This window comes from Danio aesculapii, chromosome 2 (assembly GCF_903798145.1).
Source record: "Danio aesculapii chromosome 2, fDanAes4.1, whole genome shotgun sequence".
NCBI lineage: Eukaryota > Metazoa > Chordata > Actinopteri > Cypriniformes > Danionidae > Danio > Danio aesculapii.
The window spans coordinates 44,034,349-44,058,632 of NC_079436.1; the positions used below are offsets into that span (position 1 = coordinate 44,034,349).

The window sequence follows — 24,284 nt, forward strand, 5'->3', positions numbered from 1 at the left end:
TGTATGATAGGGCCCTTAGCCTAAGAGTTAACCTGCCCCGGACCAGGCTAGTTTCTCAGCATAAGTTGCCAGAGTAACTATGTTTGAACTACCGTTAATTTGATTTATGAAACCGAACCCGCCATTAATAAACCTGACTTACCAAAATAAGCCTGGCTTTTTCTGTAAGCTTGGTTTATGGAACAGGCCCCTGTTGCTATGATGCTCTCACTTTTATTATTATCATTAGTATTATTGAATTTAACATGAATAAGATTGCAAGCTTTACTAATCAATAGTAGCATAGTGATATTAACTTTTACTTAAAATCATGATGATAATAATAACAATAATAAAATGCAAATACTTGTGTATGCCAAATTTGTTCAGCTTTTTAAAAAATGAAATAATGTTGTATACTTTACTAAAATATTAATGTCTGATTCTCAATGGGTGGCCACTGAGGCTGGAGCTAAATGTTCATTTTAGGCCTGCAGATATTATTTCTGAGACAGACACTCAGAGACAGACAGTAGCATTACTATATCTACAGGTGTTATATATCTGAGAGAAAGACACCTACGGACATTACATCTGTGAGATAGAGAGACAAACAGATATTATACCTTCGAATGCTATATCTGAGAGAGAAATAGAGAGAGAGAGAGAGAAAGAGAGAGTATTATACCCACAGACACTTCATCTGACAGAGAGACAGATCCAGAGCTACAGCAGGGTGTTTTTCTGACCTGTCTCCTCCAGTGTGATGATCATGGTTCCTGGTCCAAAAGCATTCCACGCAGTGCAGTTGTACGTGGACTGGAAGTCAGCCTCCATCACGTTGTTGATGGTGAGTGTGGACAGAACGGCGCCCCCTTGTGTTGCAGGTCTGCTCTGCTCCACCGTGTATCTCTCCAACAGTGTCCCTCGCTCCTTCTCCCACACGTTCTCCTTCCAGGCCCAAACCTGTTTTGTATTCACAAGCACACACATATATTCACAAAGGATGTCAATTTACATAAATTGACATGAATTAAAGGGATAGTTCACTAAAAAATAAAAATGTACTAACCATTTACTCACCCTTAAAGGGATAGTTCGCCCAAAAATTAATATTCTGCTGTCAATTTCTGCCTTAAGGTGTCCCAATCCCGAGACTTTTGTTAATTTTATGAATTAAGATATTTTAGACAAAATCTAAGAGCTCTCTCATAGACAGCAATGGTTTCAGGACATTCAAAGTTCAGAAAAGGAATCAAAACATTCCCTTTTCTGTTTTATTTGAAACTTACAACTGCATAAAAAACTTCTTTTGAAATAACTGAGGATGAGTAAATGTTGGCAGAATTTTCATAATTTTTCAGAATTCAGAATAAATTTTTTTTATCCCTTTAAAGGTCCAGTAAAAATTAAATTAATGTTTTTTAGAACTTATCTGTATGTAAGTCTTCAAGAATGTTGCTATAATGAACCAATTTCTTTCTTTCTAGTTTTCTTTAAACATCATTTTTCCTTCGGCTTCGTCCCTTAGCGGAATTAAGCGCCAACTTATCCAGCATATGTTTTACACAGCGGATGCCCTTCCAGCTGCAACCCAGTACTGAGAAACATCCATGTGTAACCCCAGCCGGTCCTACACCACCCAACCCACTTGGAGCTGTGATCGAACCAGTGACTCCGCATGGGAGTCGGTTGCTCTAACAATGAGGCTAAAAACCATGGCCTCTAGCTACAGTCGCTAGAACCCCTTTTTGGGTTCAGAGGAGTGAGGCTTACCTAAATAGCATTTAACTAGCTGGCCTCCGTTACACATGCAGACTCATTCACACTCATAACTACAGGCAATTTAGTTAATTCAATTCATCTATAGCGCATGTCTTTGGACTGTGGGGGAAACTGGAGCACCCGAAGGAAACCCATGCAAACACGGGGAGAACATGCAAACTCCACACCGAAATGTCAACTAGCCCACCAGGACTTGAACCAGCAACCTTCTTGCTATAAGGCGACATGTCAAATCACTGAGCCACCGTGTCGCCTTCTGTAAACACATATTTAGCCTTGTGTGTACTGCAGCCAAAGCGATATTTTAGATATTTTGTACATTTAAATAAATTTCAATACTTAGTCGGTGCGATAGCCCAGTGGTTAATGTGTCAACAGCACTCCGGGCGTCCTGAATTCGAATCCTGGCTCATGGACCATCTTATTCCCCTCTCTCTCCTACTTCACTTCCTGTCATTCTATTGTCCTATCAAATAAAGGCAAAATGCCCAAAAAAAATCTAATCAAATAAATATCGATACTTGATGCTAGTGTACGATAATGACAATAATGTATCACAGCCGGTGTTCTGTCACTTTTTTGTACCTTGTCAGAAATCTAGTAGGTAGCAGATTTATGCTACACATTTATGCTACCCATCAGATTTTGCTACCAGTGTAAATTTTAACGTGGAGTAGAGTGATATCAAGCTGTAATATCACCCTAACCTACCTAATCCCTAATACCAACCTCGGAACCATTCGAATACAATGTTGGTAGCATCAGTTGGTAGCTGATGGGTAGGATAAATTGTCAGGACACTTGTTATATTGCCTTAAATCGACATGTCGATATTTTGATGCACCCCTACACGGTAAAGTCTAGATCGGATACGCAGCCGACCGGAAGTGCGATTTGTACATCAATTATAGTAACATTTTTCATGACACTGTATAACAATAATTTATATTTTGACGTTACTGTGACGGTTGGGTTTAGAGTTCGGGTGGGGGTAGGCGTTAATTAAATACAATAAATGGGAAATTTAATAAATAATATAAATAATTCTCGTTAACTTCCAGCCGCAATCATATCCGATCTAGCAACAACCCCCCTACACCACAGGATTTGCAAAACAACACTTAAAAAATAAGCATCTTCACTTTAAGCATAATGTTTTTACTTTAATAAATGACTTGTAGGATTGTAGCATTTAATGAGGATTAAATATGACGTCTAATACATGTAAATTGCTCCACCTCAGATGTACACACTGGTCTACTGGAGTACAGTATGTGAGCATCCATTGCTACTGTAATTGTGTTATGTTCTTCCCAAACCGTGCACAGAAAGAGAAGCCTGGAGAATGTGAAAAGGTCAACCTGTCCACCACAGCGCTCTGCACAGCTGAAAATGCCATCGTCGATTAATCTTTTACATCCCTAATATTCACATTAGTAAACACGTCATACATTTTTGAAGAATACATAAAAACCCACACACAAACAGGCAGTGGTTTACTGGCGGTACATGGATTTGCCGTGAACTGTGGGAGAGCAGATAGTTCATACAAAATGAACAGCGTTTCATCAAATATTCACAGCGCTAATGTCCCTCTCCAGCTGAACACAGAGAGGATGAGGAACAAAAGCTTTCGGCCGCCTCTCCTTTCCTCTCCTCCACCTTCTTTGCTCATTCATTCCATTATTCATTCTCTTATAAGCAGCGTCTTCACATTAAGGCCAGTGCTGTTGTGCCATGTCTCATTATCCCGAGAGAGACAGACATGCCAGACAGACATAGAGTAGAGGTCTTCAGGAGGAGCCTCTGTTCATGAAGCTTTCGTTGAATCTATATTCTCTTTAATAACTTGCTTAAATATTATCCTAGTAATTGATTCCATTTTACAAATAATAACTTGACTTCTAATTGATCATTTGGAAAAGTGTCAGAAGGTTGGTTTTTCAGATGAATCATCTGTTGAACTGCATCCCAATCATCACAAATGCTGCAGAAGACCTATTGGAACCTGCATGGACCCAAGATTCTCATAGAAAACAGTCAAGTTTGGTGAAGGAAAAATCATGGTTTGGAGTTAGATTCAGTATGGGGCCGTGCGAGAGATCTGCAGAGTGGATGGCAACATCGACAGCCTGAGGTATCAAGACTTTTGTGCTGCCCATGACATTACAAACCACAGGAGAGAGCAAACTCTTCAGCAGGATCCTCATACTTCAGCCTCCACATCAAAGTTCCCGAAAGCAAAGGTCAATGTGCTCAAGGATTGGCCAGCCCAGTTAACAGCTATGAACATTATTGAGCATGTCTGGGGTAAGATAAAGGAGGAGGCATCGAAGATGAATCCAAAGAATCTTGATGAACTCTGGGAGTCCTGCAAGAACACTTTCTTTGCCATTCCAGATGATTTTATTAATAAATTATACAGAGATGAATGTATGCAGTCGTCCAAGCTCATGGGAGTCATACACAATATTAATTCTTTTTCCACTGCACTGTGACTTAATATCCTGTTCATTATTTCTGTTGAAAAAATCAGAGCTTACTGTCCTAATCAAATAATTAAAAATCAAGGTATGATCAATTTTTATTTTGGTAAAATAATCATAATCTAGAGGCCTTTGCCTTTCATATCAGCCACCTCTGATGCCAAATGATCAACTAGTTGTAAATAAGTTATTATTTGTTGTTCCGAAAACGAGTTTTGTCAGATAGTGTAATAATTATTACTTATTTTTCTGAACTGAATTAATAAAACAAATTTGGAGTACTATTCTTTTAATTAAATTGTACGTTATTTTGTATACCATACTTGTATAAATTTATTTTTCAAATTCTACTATTTGTTCCCTCTATTTTCAGTATCCTTACATAACTTTTTGTAATATTTTATAAGGTAAAAATGATCATATTATTTGTTCATACTATTTGATAAATATTTTTAAAATTAACTTTTTTAAAACTTACTATTTATATGCCTTTTTTATTTTATGTTTCCTCTATTTTCACTATTCTTACATGCCGTTGCAATGATTTTATTTTACAGTAGTTTATTTTAATTTATTATTTATTTATATATTTATTTTAAATAGTTTATTTAATTCATAAATACTTCTAGGGTTGCACGGATTACCGGTACTATAGTAGTATCGCGATACTATGATGCGATACTTGCAGTGCCACTGTAGTTTGTAAACATTATCGTCATTAATGGTTTATCTATAGATAATGTCGCATGTGGAAAAGTCACTAAAATACTCACACGTTTGTTCAACAATAGACCATTTTATTTGAATAGTCCGTGGAGCCCTTTAAGATTGCAAAACTGTGTAGAATTCGTGCCTTTTATGGTAGCCTATTGCACGCTTCCGTTCAAACACACATCTGAATCGGTTCATTTCTGCTCCTGTCAATATGATTTATTAGTTTCCGTGACAATCTCTTTACAAAAACGACTCACAAAGTCAAATTTTGAATTACTGTGGATTGTTACCTGAGAAGACTAAAAAAAAAAGATGAAAAACCCAAAATAGCAACAGAAAACATTGAAACAACCACTTTTGACCACTTCATATAGCCTAATTTTGTTGGAAAATGCTCTTTTGTAACAAATTTCATCTGGTATAATTTGTAAAATTTATTTTAATGTATTTTTGTTGGCCAGTTATCTACAAAATAACCAAAAAGAATAATACATTTTAGGTGAATTGGGGTGCAAATAACCCTTAAGGGAATTATGAATTACATTCAAGTAGGCCTTTTATAACATAAAATATAGTTTTCTGAGCATTTTTTTCATAATTTGAGCTGATACTTCAGCTGGTATTGTATCGTAAGATTAATTAATGGTAATGCGACAACCCTAAATACATCTACAGTATATATTCATTTTATCTGTAATACTATTTTTGCTTTTCTACAGTTATGTTATTGATTGATTTTTTCTTATTTGATGGATGGTAATTTGTTATGCGCACCACCTTTCATTTAATTTTTTTTTAAATCAACTACATTTTAACACAATTTATTTTTATATATTTCATTTATATTTAACACACAAATACTATACTCTTTGAATACTCCATTTTACTTTAAATATTTAAAATGTTTTACATATTAAACCCCCATACTTTTTACAGTATTGTTTAATATCACTTCCGCCTTGCATATGCTTTTCAATAACTTATATTTTACTCATTTATAGGAAAGCAGTTTGTATTCAGCCAGTGAAGCATGCTGAAACGGAAAGAAAAGAGTGACTATAAAAGTGGATGAAAGAGAATGAAAGGAGGAGGAGGGTGACTAGAGGACAGGTGGAAAGAAAGAACGAGAGACAGAAAGAGAGAGAGGAAAAGAGGCAGAGCATTGAGTAAAGTGCTGAGATTGTTAAAAGCTCACTCATTTGTCTGTCATGTCGCGTCGTCTGCTGCTGATAATCGACACTGAAAGGTACAGGAGTTTGTTCTACGCCGTCACTCTTTCTCTCCCCCTCCCTGTCAGCCCACCTCATCTTTCATGTCTCATTTCATATCTTCTTGACCTCTATTTTTTCACGCTTCCTTTGCCATTGCTCTCTCTCACTCTCTCAGTATTCAATCAAGTGTAGTGTAAAGAAGATAAAAGAAGGACGAATAAAACAAGTACAATAAGTGACGCATTAAGAGAACACATTCCCCAGACTGTATATACCTTTGAGTCTTATCTGTGGGATTAGTGCCATGAAAAAAGCACTGGAAATCCAGAGAAATAATCAAAGTAATGCATAAACAGAATCTCTAACAAATGAAAAAGAAAGAATTAGTTTTATCTCAAAAAAAGAATGTTTAAAGTTTCAAAAACAGTAAATTATTTACTAATAAATTATTTAATAACTAATTTCACACACATTTAGACATTATCTGGGGGATGTATAACATTTTGAGTCTGCTGTTAATTGTGGTTTATAATGTTGCTCATTAATTGTTACAGTGGCTGAGAATGATTTGGTTTAACACAATTATAATATCACAAAGATTAGGATGTAATTTAGAAATATGCAATAGAATTTAAATGGCACCTATTTTACCCCTTTTACAAGATGTAAGACTAGGCTTTGGTGTCTCCAGAATGTGTCTGTAAAGTTTCAGCTCAAAATACCCATCAGATAATTTATTATAGCCCATTTTAGTGTCTGAATACATTGTAGCTGTCTTTGTAGCCTGTGGCTTTAAATCCAAATGAGCTGCTTCCCCCCACACATCATTCCCATGGGCTTGTCTGCTTCTCATCATGCATTACCTCAGATAAACTGCACAGTGACAGACTCGGATGAAGCTGAAATACAACTCATTAGTCAATGATACCAAGTAAGTTCATTTGATGTATTTGTGGTTGAGTTTATTCAAGTCATTCTGAAATGACGAGGCCCACTCAAATTCCGTTTGCAGTACACACACCTATTAACGTTTACTGACACCATGCGGCTGTGGTGATTATAGCTGTTAAGAATTAGATAGCGATTTTACTCTTTTTATTATAAACATGCTCTGTTTTAAAAAAGTTTTAAACTTATAAAACTGATCGAAATCACAGAGAGTTCTAACAAATATTTTAATCCCCGTTTATTTGCCAAAAAATGTTCTGTGGACATGTGTATTCATGTTATTATAGAAAGATGGCCCCTGTTAATCAATTCAGAGGGCAGGGATACCGCACTCCTACGTCACGTTGCGGTGGGCCTCAAAATCAGGGAGATTGGGTCCTATAATATGAAACATTTAATATTTGGGTATATAATATTTGGGTCAGGAAATATAAAAAAAGACTTATGGTCTTTATATCACTCCAATATGACAGTGGACACACTATACCTGCACACAATTCTGTCCAAACAGCTTACAAAAGTTGATTTTCATAGGTGCCCTTCTCTAAGCACTGTGATCTTTATACTTAGTTTGTGTACATAATATTTTCTGCAAACATACTCTGCAAGCATAAAATGTGCATTTAAAAATAGAACTTGCATCAAACATCTTTAAAAGTTTGTAATAAGTTTGTAATGCTTTATAAATGTGTTTTCAAGAGAAGCATTAGAGAGGTTTCTGTTTGGTTTACAAATAAATAAAGAAATGTGGTTTAACATTTGAAGACAAAGACAAAATCAAACACAAATGTTAGTTTTTGTAATTGAGTGTTGTTATATGGAATAAAAATAATAATAATATGTTATTATTATTATTATATAAAGTATACATACAGTGCTCAACATAATTGAGTACACCCCATTTTGAAAATGAATATTTTTATCCATTTCTTAGTGAATATACTTCAGTTTTTTTTCCCTCTCCGCTGTCGCCACTGGCTTGCATGGTTCGGGATCTGTAGAGCTGCGCATCGTTGGATTTGCTCTTCAGTATTTGGACTCTCAGTAGTGATTATTAAACCACACTGAACTGAGCTAAACTGAACTGAACTTAAACACTACAAACTGAACTACACTGTTCCTATTTATTGTTACCTTTTATGTGAAGCTGCTTTGACACAATCTACATTGTATAAGCGCTATACAAATAAAGGTGAATTGAATTGAAAATTGAATTGAATATAGGCAATGTATTTTGGTGCATTTAATAAAACAGATTTATTAAACAGATATATTTATTAAAATAATGTTTTAGTCACCAAACATATTTAGAAATAGAAAGATAATACATAAATTACAAAAAACTGTACAAAAGCACGCACATCCTGGGTGCTCAGCCAAAAAACGCAAAAGGTGCAAATTATATATTTAACTAAGGCAGGAACACCAAAGCTCCAAAAATGCTAAATTTATTGAATTAAAAAGGCCGATCTAAAGCGTGTAACGTTTCGAGCCACACGGCTCTTCATCAGACAGTGTTCATCACAATCAGGTGCACTCACATGATAAGCATAACAAGAAAAACGAATACACACACACACGCACGCACGCACACACACGCACGCACACACACACACACACACACACACACACACACACACACATACATACATACATACATACATACATACATACATACATACATACATACATACATACACCAATACATACACATATTAATAAATCATACAACTTATGAAAAACATAATATACCAGGATACGGCAAAATATATACCAAAATACAGCCAAAAACCTTTACCCAACCTAATTAAACATTAAAGAATTATTAAAGAAAAGGACAAATGTCAAACTCCTTGTTTAAACCTTTTGGAGACACTGTATCTAAAGTGAAAAACTAAAGGCTTCACATTGTAACAGCAATTTGTTAAGATCACCCCCCGACGTGGACACTACACAACTTCAATCCCTATATGAATGTCTCATAACTGAGAAATGTTGTGCAACAGGACTTCTAGGATCATGATATCGAATAGCGCATCGATGTTCAGAAATATGAATTTTTAAAGGCCTACTCACTTACCTAAATAACATGAACAAAAAAATTACAACCTACAAAATTTCAACAAAATGTTTCAATTTTTTTGCTTCTCTTGATTTTTCCTCTTTTTAAATTTGTATTTAAAATTTTTCTATAACATATAAATTTGGGTGTGCTAGTTTTTGTTAGATAAGCTCCAGATTTGGCTTCAGTACTGATTAATCTAATGTATATACACAATTATAATATTGTATAGCTTCCTATTAAAAATATGAATTAAAAAAATAGATTTTTGAGGGGTGTACTTATATATGCTGAGCACTGTATATTTAAATGCATCTTCTTTTTATTGATAATATTTACTTTACAGTTCAAATAAATATTTCTTTACTGATGTTTAATTTTGAATAAATGATAGTAAATGCCACAATAATAATCATAAAATTGCCTAACTTTTTTTTTAAGGAATTAATGAACATGCAGTTCCATGGCTGGGAAGAAATATTTATAGCTGGATTAAAGTCAGTGACCATCATGTATTGTAATCTTTGAGAAATAGACAACGTTAGATAATGTTACGCCCTGGTCATGGGTATCTTGTAATAATAAAAACAAAAACATGATTGTTTCTGTGCAGAACTGAGTGGGATCTGAACTCACGATTTTGTCTGGTGGTGGAGTGCTGGCTATGTAGCACTTGATTTCCCCTTTTTCCCCTCTCACGGCATACTGGATCGGCTCACTCGAGATGATTGGAGGACCTGGACAGCCAATCACATCACAGAAGAGTCATATTATGCTTTTCATGTTTTAGTAGACTGGTGTGAGCTTTCAAAGACATAACATGTTCTTGAAAAAAAAAAACTGTTGTAGTAAATCTAGACCGTCACAAAAGACCATCAGACTGTCAGTAGATGATCATACACATATATTTGAAGACAAAATTATTATTCCACATGTGAATTTTTTATTATTATCTAAATAAGTGATGTTTAACAGAGCAAAATAATTTTTTTTAAATTACTTTCTAATATATATACAATTATTTTAGTTTGGTTGAAATTTAATATATATATAAAAAACTATATATTTAAATATATTTAGGTCAATATTATTATCCCCTCATTATTAACGTGATCTGTTATCCAATGACTTGCCTAATTAACCTAAATTGCCTAGTTAAACTAATTTACCATTTTAACTATTAACTAAACTAACTATTTAAGTATTTCAATTCCACTTAAAGCGGAATACTAGTATCTTGCAAAAATAACTAATAAATTATTAATTACTGTCATCATAGCAAAGACAAATTGAGTTATTAGAAATTAGTTATTGAAACTATTATGTTTAGAAATGTGTTGAACAAATCTCTAAACAGCACTTGGTGTAATGTGACAGTGACGCTTGACAATGGAGTGAGGATCCTTATGCAGGTCTTTATTAAACAGGAAGGTCAGGCAAGCAGTGGTCAATACAGGAACAAACAGATGTGTATGGACAATCCAGTGTTGTAGTCAAAATAACAGGCAGATGGTCAGAAGGCAGGCAGCATACATGAATAAACAAACAAAACAAAGCAAGGTCTAACACGGAAAGCAAGGCAAGGGAAACCGCATCATTATGTTCACTTACAGGATACAAGACTCTGCAACAAGTGTGTTAGTGTGCTGTATATATAGTCCATGAATCAGTTCGTGAGCAGCTTCTGTGAGTGTCTAATTTGTGAAGACTTGGAGCAGGTGTGTGTGTGTGTGTTGCATGACTGAATTTGTAGTTCATTATGAGGCAGGATTGTAATTCGTGTGAATGTTTTCCAGCGACCTATGGTGGTTAGATCGTCTGTGATCGTGACACGTGAAATATTTGAGAAAGAATAAACATTTCACAGGAGGGCTAATAATTTTGTCTTCAACAGTATATTTGAAATAGTTTTTTTGTCTGTGTGTGTGTTACTGACCATTGACAGTAAGAGTGACCTCAGTCTCCCCAACACCGATTCTGGGGACGATGGCTTTACACACATACTGTCCTGCATCTGCTTGACTCACAGACTTGAGAAACAGCTGATTACTATTACTGAGGACCTGAAAACAAACAACAGACAGCATTAAAAACAGTCAACAATGTGTTTAGTTTTGTGTGTATATAAGCACATTACTTTTTTTGTTGTTGATAGTTTAGGGTATGGGTGGCTCAGTGGTTAGCACTGTTGTCTCACAGCAAGAAGGTAGCTGGTTCAAGACCCAGCTGAGCCAGTTGGCATTTATTTGTGGAGTTTGGATGTTCTCCCCGTGTTTGTGTGGGTTTCCTCCGGGTGCTCCGGTTTCCCCCACAGTCCAAAGACATGCACAATAGATGAATTGGATGAACTAAATTGGCTGTAGTGTATGAGTGTGTGTGTGAATTGAGAGTGTATGGATGTTTCAAAGTGCTGGGTTGCGGCTGGTAGGGCATCCACAGCGTAAAACATATGCCGGAATAGTTAGCGGTTAATGCTGTGATAAATTAGGGACTGATAAATTAGGGACTAAGCCGAAGAATAGTGAGTGAGTTTAGGATACAGATAGTAGACAGTCCAGTAGGGTGTACAGTACAATGCACTGTCTAGGGTTCACTAACCATACTGGAGCCTTTTTTGGTCCAAGTGAGGGTAAGTGGAGGATTTCCTGACCATTTACAGTTGAGTGTGACATCAGAGTCAACGTCCACTGTTACAGGCCTCGGCTCCACCACCAAAATTGGGCCAACTATGAGAGATGGAGACACAGAAGTACACTAGCATCACTTTTTTGTAAATGTGTGTATGAAAGTATGTATGAACAAAAAGAACTTCCCAGATTTTCTAGGTTGTCTACAAAACTTAAAACAATATATATATATATATATATATATATATATATATATATATATATATATATATATATATATATATATATAAAAAATAAAGATAATTATAATAACCCTAGAAATGATGCATATTGGCAGAATAAATCTCCCAATTTGTAGCTGTGGATTTGATGTTTTCTAAATATGAATCAAACCAAGGCACATAAAAAAATCTTTAACTTTTACATTTTGCTTAAATGTGGGACCAAAATGAAAACATAATGCACAATAGTTGCACTACTTAGCATTGGCAAGCACCATTATAACATAAAACCATCACCAGTCAAGTGTGGTAGATCATCAGATGGATGGACAGAGATACTCACAGTGAACGTCCACTAATATACTGACGTTAGTGCTGCCCACTGCATTAAACACCAGGCAGGACACCGGCTCAGTGAAGAACGAGTGATCTGCTGTCGTCTCAAACACACTTTCTCTTGCTCCATCCAGAATCACGCCACCTTTAGCCCACCTACAACACACCAGGGTCATTACAGTTAAATACAATAAAAAAAATTAAAAAAACGTTACTGAAACAAAATACTTTTAAACTGAAATAAAAAATATGTTAAAAACAAACAAAGCAAAAACAGAAGTAAATAAATTTAAAATAATAAAAATCTAATACGAATAACACAGTAGTATACACATATATGCATAAAACTACCAGAAGACATGCACAGTATGAACAGTGGTGGCCTACTAATTTAAATGTATTGATGTAGATTTTCTAAGCATATGCTGTATAAGTGTAGTTGTGCTTAAAGTGTGTAGAACCAAAGAAACATGCTTAGAGTTTGTTTTTCTCTGCATTTTTTGCCCAAAACATTCAGGCAGATACTATAAGTACCTTAACCATGTTCTAATATAGCATTTTTCTTATATATTCACTATAGTTATATTCATGATTATATTGCATCACTTCCAGCCACTACCTTCGGTAAACACTAACCTGTAGCCCATTATAGGAGGGTTGGCAGTGGCCTGGCAGGTGAACTTAACTCGCTCTCCTTCAAGAACTGAGCGAGGCTCTATGGACAAAATCACTGTAGGAGGATCTGGAAAGAAAGCGACGTGTCAACAGGGTCCTTTTTTGTGGAAACACAGTATTCTAGCACAGCAAAGTATACATGTACAAAACAGTACAAATGATAATACTATATTTTTATATAGGCATTCAAGTAGCTGTAAGTAACTTTGCAACTACATCTCAATGACAACTAGTGGTCTCTGGAGTATTAGTCAGGGTTCCCACTCTAAGCCAAATGTCAAATTTTCTGACTTCTCCATTACTTTCACTGACTAAAAAGCTGGATTTCCATAACCTACAATGAACACAAAAAACAGGCAGCTGTAGAGTTGAGCAGTATAATCACATAGACACAGCCCGGCACTGTGCTTTTCCTCAGGTATGTTTTAGATGCATCATGATATCATCGCAATGCACATTCAGCCAGAACAAAGTGACATGAGAAATTTCTCAAAAGTAATTGCAGCAAATTTGGAGAAAAGGCAACGCTTTTAGGCTGCAATAACCTGAACATTTTCCTACAAAATCCAAGAGAGACTGGATGAGCAAAAACCAAACAAAACAAAAAACAGCCACAGACAGTATTTTAACAGTCTGGTGACTGCATTTGAATGCTGGTTCGCATGTAGGAAAGAAATAAAATGAAAGTGAAACTGTGAATTATTATCCTAACTATAACAATAGGCAAAACACTTGAAACAACGTGATTAAAAATATGATACATTTTGATAAATGAAAAGTACACACATTTTACAACATACATTTTGATAAATGGGAATTAACATTTTAAATGACAAATAAAACAATGACCATACATGACTTATTACAGTTTTTCTCTATTGGTTTGGCTCATTTCTTGAAACAGGAATTACATTCTCAAAACAACATGGACAAACCTCTAAACTACTTGGCAATTGTTCACAACAGACTTGATTTTCTCATTCATTTCATCAAATTGCAAATGTCTAAGTACATCTTTGCAAATGATTAAGTACAGGTAGCCGACATTTAGCACAATTTCCAAGTGAATAGATCTAGCTGATCTAAACTGATTGTTGATTCTCAGTTCAATGGTTGTTCGCTCCAAAATATGTCCAAAAATTGTAAGTCATCACATACACAATAGTCAGTTAAATTGTCAAAATTAGTCAAGAACATAATACCATGAAGACCATATATGAATCCGTGGAACATTTGATACATTTATTACAGCAATTGACAGTCAGGTGAAACTAGAACTCGACTAACAAAGGAGGAATTTCACACATCTCAGGTGACCAATCAAGCACTGTGGGCTGCATATGATTTTCAATGTGTTTTGTTTGTGTGTTTATATAACAGTATATTTTGTTTTATTCTGATGTATGGAAATTACTTTATGTGTGTGATTGACAATGGTTACAATTTCCTTGGCAGTATGAGTGCAAGGTGTGATGTCAAACCTTGGAGGCTACTCTTAAACCAAAATCCTTTTTATACATTTTATACATTTATTTTATTTAGTTTTATACACAATTGCATTCTGTCAAAAGACAAAAAAGCAGTAGAGTAACTATTTTCAAAAACTGGGCTAAGACTGAAAGGTGGACATGAGAGATATTTCAATGGTTCCTCTGCGATAGTGTCAAAACAACTAAACATTTTGACTTGCAGTGCCGAAGGGACAACAGATTTTAGGGGCACTGACTGTTTAAATGAGAAGGAAATTTAGTTTTGACACATGAGTGAACAGTTTTGGGAAATAAATGAGCTTTTGCAAGTGAGCTATAGTGTTGTGCTGAACTGTAAGACTGTTTTACAAAACAACCTTATAGTGTTGAGAATGTAATTCCTGTTTCAAGAAATGAGCCAAACCAAATGAGAAAAACTGTAAATAAACTCTGATGGCTTTGAATGTCTGGAATAGAACTTTTAAAAGTCCATGACATTGCAAAAATTCCATGACCTGTGGGAACCCTGATTAGTAAACGATGTGCCTAATATCTGGTTAAATTTTATTTTGATGCTCCACCAACAGACATAATAACTGACTGTAGGTTACTTTACAAATATATTTTGATTTAATCTACTAACCTTAATCTAACTTCAACCTGACATTGTATTACAATAAGAATAATGTTTAAATTGGACCATTAAACAGCTCAAACACTTACGGTGGATGTTGAGGGTGACAGTAGATCTCTTCCCCAGTGGAGCAGCCAGGTTTGAGGCCACACAAGTGAAATTACGTCCAGTGTCTGTGTCCATTGGCTGGATCTCTAGAAAACTTTTTGTGGTCACCCTTTTCCTGTCCGATAACACCTCCTGGTGGATGGATAAATAGATGACAGATGACAGACAGACAGACAGACAGACAGATAGACAGACAGATAGATAGATAGATAGATAGATAGATAGATAGATAGATAGATAGATAGATAGATAGATAGATAGATAGATAGATAGATAGATAGATAGATAGATTAATAGTGGACATTAATAATGGCCGTGTGTTTTCATGTACAGTATATATGTGTTTGTTGTGTCACATAGTGGATGTCTTCACTTACAGTGCTGGTATGAGCTCCCTCCACTATGATCCCATCTTTGTACCATTCAATTGTTGACATTGGCTTTGCTCCTCGAGACACACAGGTGAGATTAAATGAGGTTCCTGCTGTCAACAGGATCTCTGGAGATCCCTCAATTATAGGACCATCAGGAGGAACTACATAGACAGACAGAAAACACACAAAAAATGTGATACACACTTCACACAAGATAATGTTTAGAAATACTAATCTATAAGATATTGGGATACTTTTGAAAGCTGCATTCTATACTACTATATACAGTTATGGTGTGCTTTTTTAAAGTAGCCAAGAATGCAAAAAAATTGATCGAAAGTGAAAGTAAAAGCATTTGTATACGAACAAATTGAATTTCTAAATTTTATTTATGAAGGATTGCGTAGCACTGAATGCTGCAGTAATGCTGAATAAAGTAAAACTCAGCTTTGATATTAGAGGGATACATTTATTTTTTAAAACATTATTTATAAAAAAAAACATAGTTATCTTAAATTTGTACAAATATTTCACAGCGATACTGCTTATACTGTATTTTTGATCAAATTAGGTTGCAAATGAGGCTTGTTGCATTAAAAATCATACTGACCTCAAATATTTCATTAGTAAACATGTGAACAATTTATTTCTACATTATTTCTTTTATCTTTATAAAGTGGTCTGAATTTTACATAGTACCTAGCATATAATGGTAATGTAAATCCATGTATATCATGCCGGAAAGGCTTCACATACAGAAAACACGAAACAAAGAAAGAATGTAGATGGGTAAATTGCTCCAAGGCAGCAGTGCAGCATCTTTGCCATTAGTGTTCCTACAAAACATGTTAAATAAAGCAAACAGAAAGCATTCTTTAGAAAGAGACTTTCTGTGGCTGAGCTCATGCTGGAATCCTTATGTTTCTGCATACTACACGGTACATGCTGTACACTGCATACATATAACTCAACAATAAAAACTGAAAAAGGCATAAAAACGTAAGGATATACAGTGCATATGAAAAGTATTCATAGCTCTTCACTTTTTCCACATATTTGTATGTTACAGCCTTATTCCATAATGGATTAAATTCATTTATTTCCTCAAAATTCTACACACAATACCCCATAATGACAATGTGAAAAAAGATTTTTTGAAATTGTTGCAAATTTTTAAAAAATAAAAAACCTAAAAAAAATCACATGTACATAACTATTCACATCTTTGCTCATTAATTTGTTGATGCACCTTTGGCAGCAATTACAGCCTTAAGTCTTTTTGAATATGATGCCACAAGCTTGGCACACCTGTCTTTGGGAATTTTTGGCCATTCCTCTTGGCAGTATCTCTCAAGCTCTATCAGGTTGGATGGGACGCGATGGTGTACAGCCATTTTCAGATCTCTCCAGAGATGTTCAATAGCATTTAGATCTGGGCTCTGGCTGGGCCACTCAAGGACATTCACCAAGTTGTTGCGAAGCCACTCCATTGATATTTTTGTGGTGTGCTTTGGGTTATTGTCCTGCTGGAAGATGAACCATCACCCCAGTCTGAGGTCAAGAGCCCTCTGAAGCAGGTTTTCATTCAGGATGTCTCTGTACATTGCTGCATTCATATTTCCCTCTATCCTGACTAGTCTTCCAGTTCCTGCTGCTGAAAAACATCCCCACAGCATGATGCTGCCACCACCATGCTTTACTGTAGGGATGATATTAGCCTGGTGATGAGCGGTGCCTGGTTTTCTCCAAACGTAACGCCTGGCATTCACTCGAGTTTAATTTTAGTCTCATCAGACCAGAGAATTTAGTTTCTTATGGTCTGGGAGTCCTTCAGACGCCTTTTGGCAAATTCCATGTGGCTTCTGTCAGGCCACTGTACCATACAGGCCTGACTGGTGGATTGCTGCACAGATTGTCCTTCTGTAAGGTTCTCCTCTCTCCACAGAAGAATGCTGGAGCTCAGACAGAGTGACCATCGCGTTATTGATCACCTTTCTGACTAAGGCCCTTCTCCCCCGATCACTCAGCTTAATTGGCCGGGCAGCTCTAGGAAGAGTCCTGGTGGTTCCAAACATCTTCCATTGACGGATGAGGGAGGCCACTGTGCTCACTGGAACTTTCAGAGCAGCAAAAATTTTTCTGTAACCTTCCCCAGCCTTGTGCCTCGAGACAATCCTGCCTCAGAGGTCAACAGACAATTCCTTTGTCTTCATGCTTGGATTGTGCTTTGACATGCACTATCAACCCTGGACCTTTTCAAATCATGTCCAATCAACTGAATTTACCACAGGTGAACTTCAATTAAGCAGCTGAAACATCTCAAGAATGATCAGTGGTAACAGAATGTACCTGAGATCAATTTAGAGCTTCACGGCAAAGGCTGTGAACACTTATATACATGTGATTTTTCAGGTGTTTTAATTTTAAAAAATTTGCAACAATTTCAAAAAATCTTTTTTCACATTGTCATTATGGGGTATTGTGTGTAGAATTTTGCGGAAATTAATTAATTTAATCCATTTTGGAATAAGGCTGTAACAGCGCTATGAATACTTTCTGGTTGCATTGTAATAAACAAAAAATTATAAATATAATTCATTATAAACATCAACTTTAGAAAACTACAGTATGCTAAACAAGCATGCCTCTGAGACTGTGCCTCTGAAATGGGACATAGTTAAATGTTTGTGTCCTAAGCATGCTTGGTGTTAATTGAATTATGAATTACTCATCCTTTTTTTCAAAAGATGATTATTTGAAGTATTTCAGAAACCGGTAACTATTGACTTTCATTGTAAGTAAAAAAAATATCTATTTTAATGGAAGTCAATGGTTTCCATCATTCTTCAGTATATCATCTTTTGTGTTCAACAGAATGAAAAAGCAAACAGGTTTTAAACAAGTGGAGGACGAGTAAATGACTACTCATTATTATTATTATTATTATTATTTTACCAAAAAAAACCTTTTTAAGTAAACTATCCCTTTAAGTGTCGTTTTGGAACATAAATTGTAGCACATTTCAAATGGGCGTCGCAGTGGCACAGTAGGTAGTGCTGTCGCCTCACAGCAAGAAGGTCGCTGGTTCGAGCCTCGGCTGGGTCAGCTGGTGTTTCTGTGTGGAGTTTGCATGTTCTCCCTGCGTTCGTGTGGGTTTCCTCCGGGTGCTCTGGTTTCCCCCACAGTCCAAAGACATGTGGTACAGGTGAATTGGATAGGCTAAATTGTACCTAGTCTATGAGTGTGAATGAGTGTGTATGGCTGTTTCCCAGAGATGGGTTGCAGCTGGAAGGGCATCCGCTGCGTAAACATGTGCTGGATAAGTTGGCAGTTCATTCCGCTGTGGTGACCCCAGATTAATAAAGGGACTAATCCGAAAAGAAAATGAATGAATGAATGAACATTTCAGATGATGAGATTTCTATGCCAGAAATCCAGTATTTTTAACCAACAGCACATTATGCATAATATAATTTTCCCAGCATATTAAGTGTGTACTCACTCAGAACTGTGAGCTTTGCTCTTCTGGACCTCAGAGCAGCTTCAGTGGCCTGACACTCGTACAGGGAGTCATCGGTCAGATCCGCTGACGTGATCTCCAGATTATACTGCCCAACGTCCATTATACGCAATACACGATACCGTGGCCATGCTGAAACATACACACACATCAGCACACTTTAACACACAACATATACAGCACCTCTTTTGTCTTGAGGTGAAAGGACGATTATTACGTGATTTTTACTTAAACATACAGCTGAAACAAGTATGCATATCCATAATATATTCATCAAAATGTCTAGCGATCTTTGAATTTTAAAACCCAAGCATATATTATATCCAGCCAGTTTTGCCCAGCAGTGATTGTATTGGCTTGTAGGAAGTGTGTTGGTCAGCAGAGGGCAGCACTATAGCACATTGGCATTCTGACTGCACGCTCTCTCTCTCTCTCTCTCTCTCTCTCTTGCACATACACATTATGACATCATCGATCTGGATACCAGGAGGACAAAAGTATTGGCAACGATTACATCATCCTTTAGCTCAACCAATCAGTGAGCAGACGTTTAACCTGTGCGCGTGTTTGCACATCTATATGTGTATGTGTCTGTGATTAGAGAGCGGACAAAAGATCAACACGTCCAAAAAAAAAAGGGGGGGAAGGAGAGAAAGACAGAGGACAAAGAAAGAAAATGGCAATTTCTGGACAACAAAGGAGAAAAAAAAATATGTCTCTTGCTTTATTTCAAAAGACAGACTGTATGTTGCATATTTGTTGCTCATATACATTAGAATCGACAGATATCTCAGCTAAATGGACATATAATTTTATCTCTTAAATGTGTGTAGATAAAAATAGTGTTCAAATCTGGTCAGTCATTTGTTCTACAGTTAAAAATCCCTGTTTTACAGCTATTGCTCATACTAGTACTATTCCATTGAAATAAAACACACTGTAATCACATGATGAATGATTTATTTATTTTTTCATTTATTTATTCACTTATTTATGCCAACGTCCCCTTTTGTGCTCACTGGACCGCTAAACTACCTTGTCTTGTTCTTTTTCCCTTTGGTCTCATCTTCTCACCTAAAGCACTTAAGTCATCCCATTCAGACACTTGTTTCTTCTTAAAAAAAAAAAAAAGAGCACAACGCCCTTGGTTTGTGTATGTGTGTGCTCACCCCTTAGATCTTCTCCGATTCCAAGAGCGAGGCCGTCTTTGGTCCATTGTACGATGCCGGTGTAGTTAAACACGACGCAGGACAGAACCACCCTCTCGCCGATCACCACAGACTGATCTGCCGGCTCCTGAGAAAACCGTGGCCCGCTGAACACTGGCAGAGAAAGAGAGAAGCAGAATTGAGGTTCCATGTTACATTACAAGATTTTACAATGTCGAAATCTTTTTATGAGTCAAAATGTGTCCTGCTTGTGTCAACTTTTAGATTTTTATATGTATTTGTGTGAAATATTAAGTGTGCAGAACAATGGAATAACAATTAACAATTAATAATTAACAGTTAAATTAATAAATTAAATGTTTAAATAATCATGTTCCAATGGTGTTTTCAGATCTAATCAGTAAGCCTCAGATCTCTCACAGAGCAACTGCTAATGGTGATTGTCTTGTACCAAAGTAAGACCTCTTTTGGTTAATCAGTTTTTTCTGTTCAGTTTGTTTGATCATGCCGCCTTGGCTTCTGCCTTACAGTAATTTTATTTAAAGAATTATAATGTATTTTATTTTCATTTTGTGTCAAGCCTCCCGTGGACAGCTGTTGAGAATTAGCAAGTCTGCTTAAACACTTAAACAAATGCATTTGGTTGTCCAGTGTAATTGTGATGTCCATGTCAAATAATAATAATTTTAAAAATCAGCCTTTAACATAGAACTATGTAGAATCTGCCAAAAATACACTACAATTACAAATTGTAATATCTAGCAATATTATTACAATAAAAAGTTTTTTTTTAGTATATTCTCAAACATAATTTATGCAGTGATATAAAAATATTTCAAGAGTTCCCACTTAGATATGCTTGGCGTATAAAGCAGGTTTGGCATGCTGTCCCGGGAGAGAACCCTGAGCTCGGAGATATTTGAGCCCAGGGCTCCCGCCCGGTCGATAAGCATATCAGGAGATCCGAGATCAGGTAGGTCTCGAGAGCTCCCCCTTTTAGAAAAGGGAGGAAAAGGAGGAGAAGGGGTGGAAGGGGGGATTCTTCCAAACGAAGATAAAACATTAGGGAGAAAATGATCCATTTATAGTAAACTAGGATCACTCTGATTGGATTATTACTGATTACTGATGAGTGGCCAGACGTGCTCAATCATATCACGTGCCCCTCTCGAAATTAGTTTATGAAACTTCACATAGTGTTTATATAGTGATATAAAAGCTGAAACATTATTCCAATCCTTAATTTTTCACATGATCATGAAAAATTGTTCAGAAATCCTTGCTGTTTGATATTTTTGTGGAAACGGTGATACATTTTTTTCAGGTTTCCTTGGCGAATATAAATTTCCGAATTAAATAATTTATTCGAGGGACGTCACGGTAGTGGCAGTGGGTAGCACGATCGCCTCACAGCAAGAAAGTCACTGGTTTAAGCCCAGGCTGGGTCAGTTGGCATTTCTGTGTGGAGTTTGCATGTTCTCCCTGTGTTGGTGTGGGTTACTCCGGGTGCTCCAGTTTCCCCCAAAAGTCCAAAGACATGTGGTATAAGTGAATTGGGTAAGCTAAATTGTCCGTAGTGTATGAGTGGGTGTGAATGCAAGATTGTATGGGTGTTTTCCAGTGCTGGGTTGCGGGCATCACAGTGACACGGTGGTGCAGTGTGTAGAGCTGTCGCTTCACAGCAAGAAGGTCACTGGTTCAAACTAAACGGGTATCTGCTGAGTAAAAACTAGGGATGTCCCTATCAGGTTATTTTTGCTTTCAAATCCAAGTCCGAGTCATTTGATTTTTAGTATCTAGCGATACCGAAACCCGATCCGATACTTCTATAATACCTAAAAAAGAAAAATAAGAGCGAAGAAACAGATCTAGGATGTTCCTTATTTTTATTTAATTCACCTTATTTTAACATTCAACAACTCCGTTAACCAACAGAGCACTTCTGTGAGGTAGCTTGAACAACAATAAAGTAATAAATAACATCAATTCTTCACTTTTGGACTTGAAGTGAATATGAAAAAAATATAATATATAAAAACAAATAGCACATCAACTTAAAATACCCAGCAGGCAACCCCAAATTAACATATCTTATAGTTTGCTATGGCAATGTTGTCATCATCAACTTTATAATACCTCCAGACCACAGACATACTCGTGCTTTCCGCTTTAAGCTGCTTCCATGTTCTACTTTGCCGCCATTTAACCAATAGCGTCTCTGCATCAAAATGATGTCATGCCGCTCACGTTACTGTTTCTGTCAAGAAAGAGGTCTAACTCTGTGCCTGTGCCAACTTTAGATGTGTTAAAAAATAATGACAATATATATATAGATACATATATATTCCAGTGCTGATCGGGTGGTAACGTCCGATTCCAATCGAGTCTGAAACTGCATGATCAGGCATGATTTCCGATCACATGATCAGATCTGGAAATCCCTAGTAAAAACTTATGCTGGATAAGTTGGCGATACATTCCGCTGTGGCGACCCCTGAGTAACCCCTGTCTAAGATGAAAAGAAAATGAATGAATGAATAAATAGGCTACACACTTAAAAAGAGTTGATGATGCTTTAGATAAAAACACAAACCAAAAGCTATCTTTAGTCACTGGAATGTTACTTAAAAAATAGTCAAATGCCAAATGCAGAAGATGACGTTCATGAGGTTGCTATGCTAACCATGGGGTCAATTATCACAATCTTGAGTCCTATTCCATACACACAATACAGCAATTTAAAGGATTTACTACTCCCATAGTCAAAGATGCTTGGCACTTATGAAACATTAGTGTATATGGGGTGTTAATGTCTTACTGTCTCTTTTGATCAAATTAAGACGTACTAACACCCAATTTTATATTATTCTTTTGTTTGATGGAACTGTATATTAATATGCAACATGACAAATGTGCATTTTTAATATTAGGGTAATTTTTTTGCCTTAAGCCCTGATTAATGTTTAGCACAATTATCTTGACAGATTGTGTTAATGACTGTCTTATTGTAACAAATCAAAGTGCAGAGCGATTCCAAAAAAAAAAAGTATATTTGTGAACATAAGCCACACACCCACTTATGGCCACATCCCAAATAATTCCACCGTAACATCATTGAAAAGACACTTCCCAAAAAATGTATCCCTCGCGCTCTCTCTTTCTCCTCAGGCATACGCCACTCCTCCAGGATTATTGGTAACAGTCCAATTTGCTAATTAAGGCAAAACTCGTTAATAAAAGGAGGGGTGAGAGAAAGAAAGGGAGCACCTCCAGAGGATTACATTTACAGGCGTAAAACAAAACTCTTCATCATTCATAAAGGAATGTGTCACACCAAAATGGAAATTCTCCCATCATTTACTCATCCTCCAAGGCTGCTCTTTTCCATTTAGTAGCACTGAGGCTGCCAAGACTTTGGTATTCCATGGAAGACAGAAAGTCAGACGCAAAGTCAAGGTCTCTGGACGTTGCTATCATAAAACCAGCCTTGCATCTGTCTGAGCGCTGTGATTGGCCTGCCGGAGACATGACGTCATGTCTTTGCGGCACAGCTGCTTATGACAGCGCTTAATGACACTGGCCTGTGTATAAGAACGCTGAAAGCAGCTTCACTCGGTTAACTAGTCATTAGTGATGCCAAAGTGCCCTCGGAACAAAGACGCAACATCTGATGTCTGATTCATAGACCAATTCGTCCAAAATATCTTTGAAAACTCTGAAGTATTTCCAGATGCTACAGCATGAGAAAACCATCCCTGAAGTGGTGCTGCCAAATTTTAAGCATTTACAAAAGCTGAGCCAAATGCAGAAACATCATGGAGAGAGAATCAAACAGAGAATGGCAATAACGTGCCCTGTGCTACACAGACACAGGCTTTTAATTATGTGCAGAGAAAGGTAAGTAAGGATACATGTCGTTCAAATGAACTGAACAATCATCTGTCCACATCCTTCCTCGGGGGGAAG

At 36.4% G+C, this 24,284-nt stretch overlaps 1 protein-coding gene across 4 annotated transcripts in view; it reads right to left on the reverse strand.

Moving 5' to 3' along the window:
* kirrel1b (kirre like nephrin family adhesion molecule 1b) overlaps window positions 1-24,284 on the reverse strand; it is a 74,415-nt gene that overhangs the window by 15,576 nt on the left and 34,555 nt on the right. For all 4 annotated transcript variants that reach the window (XM_056480367.1, XM_056480350.1, XM_056480360.1 and 1 more), the window contains exons 2-11: window positions 20,319-20,471; window positions 19,132-19,281; window positions 15,633-15,790; window positions 15,237-15,387; window positions 13,006-13,111; window positions 12,377-12,525; window positions 11,784-11,911; window positions 11,122-11,248; window positions 9,822-9,922; window positions 729-945 (exon numbers count right to left, since the gene is read on the reverse strand). In XM_056480367.1, the coding sequence (XP_056336342.1) occupies window positions 729-945; window positions 9,822-9,922; window positions 11,122-11,248; window positions 11,784-11,911; window positions 12,377-12,525; window positions 13,006-13,111; window positions 15,237-15,387; window positions 15,633-15,790; window positions 19,132-19,281; window positions 20,319-20,471 (1,440 nt within the window). The remainder of the gene's footprint in view (window positions 1-728; window positions 946-9,821; window positions 9,923-11,121; window positions 11,249-11,783; window positions 11,912-12,376; window positions 12,526-13,005; window positions 13,112-15,236; window positions 15,388-15,632; window positions 15,791-19,131; window positions 19,282-20,318; window positions 20,472-24,284) is intronic.